At 43.6% G+C, this 6,000-nt stretch overlaps 1 protein-coding gene across 1 annotated transcript in view; it reads right to left on the bottom strand.

The window, feature by feature from the left end:
- Positions 1-2,062: 2,062 nt before the first annotated feature.
- cntln (centlein, centrosomal protein) overlaps positions 2,063-6,000 on the bottom strand; it is an 84,538-nt gene continuing 80,600 nt past the window's right edge. Inside the window, exon 27 of the mRNA XM_054604853.1 lies at positions 2,063-2,778. Coding sequence (XP_054460828.1) covers positions 2,668-2,778 — 111 coding nt within the window. The 3' untranslated portion in view covers positions 2,063-2,667. The remainder of the gene's footprint in view (positions 2,779-6,000) is intronic.

The raw sequence follows: 6,000 nt of genomic DNA, 5'->3' as shown, positions 1-6,000 counted from the left end.
TCAAAGCAGACTGATTATTGGCAGCAATAGTCGGGTGTGAAACTGTGTCAGTGAAGTAAAGGGAAATCACCAGAGGCTGTTTTCTACTCACTCCACAGCTGGTTGACGAGATCTGCAAGGACTAATTGTGCATCAGTTGGAGGCTGCAGAAATTCTCGGTCTGTGCTTCGACTGTTCTTTGTACTGTGAGCTTCCCGCCTTCCCACCCAAGTGGCACGCACTCACACCAGACTGAGGGAACTTAAAAGTACCACAGAGAAGCCTTGGGACACAAACACACACACACAAACACACACACACATACACAAATCATCGATCGACCCCAAAGTCAACCCGTGACCCTGACCTCCTCTAGCCCTCCAGGAACAATCTCCTGCAGGAATCAGTGGAAAGAAAAAAAAAAATACAAGAAAGTTGGATTTGAAAAGAAGTCGGGGGAGAGAAAGAGATAAAGACGGAGAGAAAAAAAAATGACACCAAGTTGATTGTGTTGGAATGAATAAAAGAGGAAGGGAGGAAAACTTTGCATTTGGAACTACTGATCAAAGTAATTCCCACAGGAAACCTCTCTTAATGAGAGCTGTACAAGAAAAGAAGGGTGGAAGACAAGGAGAGTGAAAGAGAAGAAAAGAAGGGAGCAGCACGCCATTCCTACACAGAGAATGAAGAGATGAATCGTATACAGCGCCTAGTGGAAGACATGGTGTGTGTGTGTGTGTGTGTGTGCGTGTGTTGGGTGGGGGGTTGTTTGAAGGGTGTTTTCAAGATCGTTTTAACGTCTTCACTGAGGGAGCGTCAGAGGCAAGGCCAGGTTAATTAAACCCAAGGGAGTACCAGCTGAGGGGGCCCACATTTGAATATGTCATAGAAATAGCACGAGTGTGTCAGCCGAGGCCGGGGCTCGGCGAGCAAACATGTTGACTATGCATTACACGCTAAAAGGAAGAGAGAGAGAAATAGAGACAGTCAGACAGCAAAGGGGTGGGGGGGCGCTCCGACATAATTTGCGTGGCAACCGATGCTTTGCTCTTTTATACCCACTGCGCCACCGGATTTCTCTGAGTTATTAATGTTTGTCATTAGCCGCATTACCCTGGAGGACAGTGACGGGGGAAAAAAACTGCAGAAATTTATATGGGACAAATATTGACAATAGCTGGCTCCTGGGTATTGGAGAGGAAGAAAAGATGCAAACTATGTTAATGAATGGTAATTAACCACAAGGGTTTGTCTCTCCTGGATCCCAGCTAAATTGGTCCCCGAGTTGCAGCTAGAGACAGTCCTGGCCTAATCCTTTATTATAAAAAGATAAAGGAAAACGACATCATTAGCATATATTCGAGAAGGGAGGGGGGATTAAAAAGTGGAATTATTTCTTTTTAATTCCTGAACGGAGGGTTCTTCACACCATTGTTAATTATACATAACAAAAAGAAAGGAGGAATGTGATGAAGAGGAAAACAAAAGCTAGGAGAGGTATAGAAGGAGTAAAAAAAAAAAAAAAAAAAGGTGACTTGAAGGGAGGAGTGCAAGGTCTCCTGTGTAGGATGCAAACTCAAGGACAGAGGAGACCAGGATCGTGGTTTAATATTCAAAATGAATATTAAGATTGGGAGGAAAAGGAAAACAGATAAAAGGGGTTGGAGGTGGTTATGTCAAGGATGTAACCACTCCTCTAATACACCCCTGTGCTGGGCTGTGTGCGTGCTCATGTGGACCCTTGTTAATGATGTCAACAGCAGGGGTCACTTGTTACAGACAGGAACCATGCCAACAGTCAGCTGTCAATCATGAGAGGTGTGAGAACCCTGCTGTCCACCAGAGCACCCTCAGTCACCATCTCACACTGACTGACAGTCCCTTTGAACTGCTGGAAAAAATAAAAGACACCATTTAGAAATACGACCATGAAATCCACAACAATAGTGCAGAATAAAAAATATAGACAAAAACATTTGAGAAATGGGTTTTTATTTTGGAATTCAGAATAGCTTCTCAGCAGAAATCATTGATATTTAACATATTTAAGAAATAAATTAGCAATGAATTATAATACTAGATCACAAGTTATACAAATAACAAATTAAAACATCCACGTACAGACGTAATTTCCTTCTTTGCATTTGATGAATAAAATTCAGTATGCTTCAATCATTGCATATGTTCTCAGGTCTGATAAATGGATCCAACCTCACAGTGAATATTCTGCTCCTTGACTTTCTCAAAGTGTTGACTTGGCATTGCTAGGTCAAGTCCCTGTACCCTAAGGTCCTTCAGGTGCCAAATAAATTAGGGGGAGAGGTAAAAAGAGAGCATCCAGAGAGATCCAACTTAAACATTAGCGTAAGCATTTGCCTTATCACCCCAGGTCTGCGTTGAGAGTGGCTGCACTGTAAATTAGCTTGGCGCTAAAGGGGCCCTGTCTGATAGACGTAGTGCACTGAGCGCTAACACAGATGTCGAGGGCTCATTTACAAAAGCCGGGCTGCTGAGTTGAGCCAGTGGCCCAGAGTGAGTCGACAGCGCTTTTCTCACAAATATTGGTTCTGCTGCCCCGGCTCAGCTTGGCTCAGCCCAGCTCCCACTGAGTAAGAACCGGGGAGGGGGGAGAAGAAGGGAGGGAGAAAAAGAAGAGGATGACAGTTTTCCCTGCCTCAGCCCAGGGAGTCAGGCTTTTTCGCTGACTGGTGTTACGAGCGTGGCCAGCTCTTCTGTCAGCACTTTCCTCTCCTTCATCTTCGCGCGCACAGCCTCCATTAGCTGGCCGGCAGAGGGGATCTGCAGGGGAGGGAAAGGATAGAAAAAGGGTGAGGGGGCGGTGGTGGTGGTGGTGGTAGGGGTAGGAGAAAATGGGGAAAACACACAAATGCACCACTATTAAAAAAAAAAAAAAAAAAAAAAAAAGAGTCCGATTTTTGACACCTGGCAGCTTTTCAGAGAGCCTTTGTGCTGTTTTGTGAAACAACAGATCCTCAGATGGGGCCTGAGGACTCGTGAAACTTTTGAGGGACCAGCCATGTTGAGTGTTTTGACAAAGCAATTCACAAAACAGGCTACACAGCAGAAGCCTTGACATATAATCCCACACTTTACTTTTTTCTAAGATTCCATTCTCAATAAGTGGTAAAGTAATGTATGATTCTTAAGTATCAAAGCATAGGTTCACATTTTTCAAGTCTGTCTTAAAGCAACACTTGCATGCTCATATGTTCATCTAACCAGCTGTTGTTTGCTATAGTTGTTTACTATTGTTCATAGTGGCAGTGAAGACTAACGGTAGTCAGAAGTATAAGTCAGAAAGTATAAGTCAGAATACTAATAAATTTTGAAGGAAACATTTCCTTCAAAATGTCAAGGTAACACGGGATGAATAATAGACATACAAATGGTGAGTTTGTGGTTGAGGATTTCCTTTAAGGAAGAAACAAAACATGACATTTTTGGTTGGATCCCCACTCAATTTAACAAACCTCATACGAGCTTCAGCTGAATTAGAGAATTCATTTTGCAATGAAAAAGGTCTGTGGATTTTGTCCCTCATCTTACATTGGAATCTTGTCGATACAGACAAGGGGAATGATTATGGCGTCCAAAAAACCTTTCAACGTACATGTGGGCACGTGAGTAGTGTTTACGACAGAATAAAAAAATAATTTAAAAATACTTTAAACACAGGAAAAATGGCAACCATTCCCCATTTTCGGTGGGCTGAAGCACACTCCTCTCTGCTCAGAGGGATAAGTTGATCACTTTTTAGCAGAGATGCCTCAAGGCATAATTAAAACACCAAGAGCATCACTGGGGACGTTTACAGCATTGTTGTGTTTTTACTGGACTGTGTTTATGCTGGGAATGTGAGAGGATGGGAACTGATGTCCACTTAATCATACAGGATTACAAAGGTTGAGTATGAAGGAACTATATGTGTTTGGCAGGCTACTCATCCGAGTTCTGGCTAATTTAGTTTTTCCTCCGAATCAACACAAGGATTTTATGGTCATTAGGGCGCCTGATCAAAGGCGGGCATTCATACTGTATCACCCATAAATATTCACTACAAGTTATGAGCAGCCTTTTACAAGCGCCTTTTCCAAGCGAGGGAGACAAATTCATTCCCTGAGCAATTTTCTAAGTCACATGGCATGAGATGAGATGTGTACTGGCCAAGCTGAAAATAGTGACTTCTATATCATAAAATCTTTCACTTTTTATGTGAAAACATAAGCTATTGAACCATACACAGAGAAAAACAGGGCTGACACAAGTGTGAAGTGCTGTAACAAACTTCACTGAGTAACATCAGCATCTGGGAATACAAGGTATTGTTGCTTTGAAGTGATTAACACAAACACATTTTGGAATTAGGTCTGCAGCTCACATGTTTTAAGGACATTTGAAACTATCGTCTTATCACTATCCAATATGTCAGGAGAGTGAGAAACTAAAATACATGCAGTCCCCATGCCCCTTGACACATCTCTCCTCTTCATTAAAGGTAACAGGAGCAGGGAACACAAGGTGCCGTGTGCCGGGATGTGTGTGTGTGTGTGTGTGTGTGTGTGTGTGTGTGTGTGTGTGTGTGTGTGTGTGTGTGTGCAGTGGGGAGTCAGTTTCAACAGCACTGGATGCTTCAAACACACAGCGCTATTCCTCAGAGAACCACTACACTGAAGTAACTGCTGAGACATCTCCCTCTGCCTCCGTCCTTCAGGGAGAATTCGCTCTCCCTGTCTCACACACACATTCACATCGGCACGCACACACACACACACACACACACGCACACAATTTCCTAATCAGCTAATTGCAGTTAGAGTCACTAACTATGCAAACAAACCCACTAAAATAAAGACACAGCCACAACACGAGGCTCTATGGGACAGCAAAGAGGGAGACTGGATCATTAAAAGTACCGATATGGGAATATGGGTAAACAACACTCGCAGGTAAACATGATCTAGATAAACCAAATGGAGGGATATTTAAGTCTTAAACAGATTAAAATCCATCTGCTTTTAATCCCTTCATTTTTAAGTATAATCTGGGCATTCCAACTTTTCATCTCAGTCAGGGATGACAAGACACAAGGGAAGGAGAGAACCAGGGATGTTGCAGTTTATGGTTGGCGTCTTAACCATACGTGAAAGCATAGATACGACCGCAACCACGTCTTTATAAACCTTAATTAAAGTCGATCGTTGACAACAAGTAAATTATTATAAATTATTCTGTTGTGTTTGATAAAATGCCTCTCATTCAGATTCATCTCCCTATTGCTGTGTGACTTACATCAGCAGATTTTTTGGCACAGGAAAGCCCAAGAGCTCAAACACGGACTCACGGACAGGACCAGCAGGAGGACCGTCCTTTCCATTCATCTGACAGCCACGTTTGCTGGGGACCGATACCCAGCAGGAAGGTTTGCGATAAGCTGTGATGCAGCTGCTCTACCGGGTCCCCTGGGCTGCTTAAGGCAGTGTTAGGATCTGGCACTAATGCTATGCTACAGTTGATTTAGCTGGTTCCCCTGTCCCCTTTGGCAGAGCTAGCCAACCCCAGCACTAAGCAACGCGGCCGCTACTTTGCAAGAGGCCCTGTCCCCTATGGCTACACTAAAAAAAGGCTACTGTAGCATTAAGCCATGCTAACTCACATCATTACTATTCAACAGGCCCTGCAGAGAAGACCTTTTGTCTAGGTGTGATTCCATGAACATGTTTCAGAAGTGAACTGACATGCAAAGCCACTGACACTGACAAGTGTGTGTGTGTGTGTGTGTGTGTGTGTGTGTGTGTGTGTGTGTGTGTGTGTGTGTGTGTGTGTGTGTGTGTGTGTGTGTGTGTGTGTGTGTGTGTGTGTGTGTGTGAAGACAAGAACAAGAGCTGCAAGCAAAAGGTGTTTTCATGAGCCAATTAAATGACATTGCTATTCTATAGCCTGGGGCACACCTCAAGGCAGGGAGCAGCTCAAAGTTGCAGCACTCCAGTGACCATTGTCTGG

This window comes from Anoplopoma fimbria, chromosome 9 (assembly GCF_027596085.1).
Source record: "Anoplopoma fimbria isolate UVic2021 breed Golden Eagle Sablefish chromosome 9, Afim_UVic_2022, whole genome shotgun sequence".
NCBI lineage: Eukaryota > Metazoa > Chordata > Actinopteri > Perciformes > Anoplopomatidae > Anoplopoma > Anoplopoma fimbria.
Note: the sequence above shows the minus strand (reverse complement) of the source record. Positions and strands in the feature narration are given on the sequence as shown.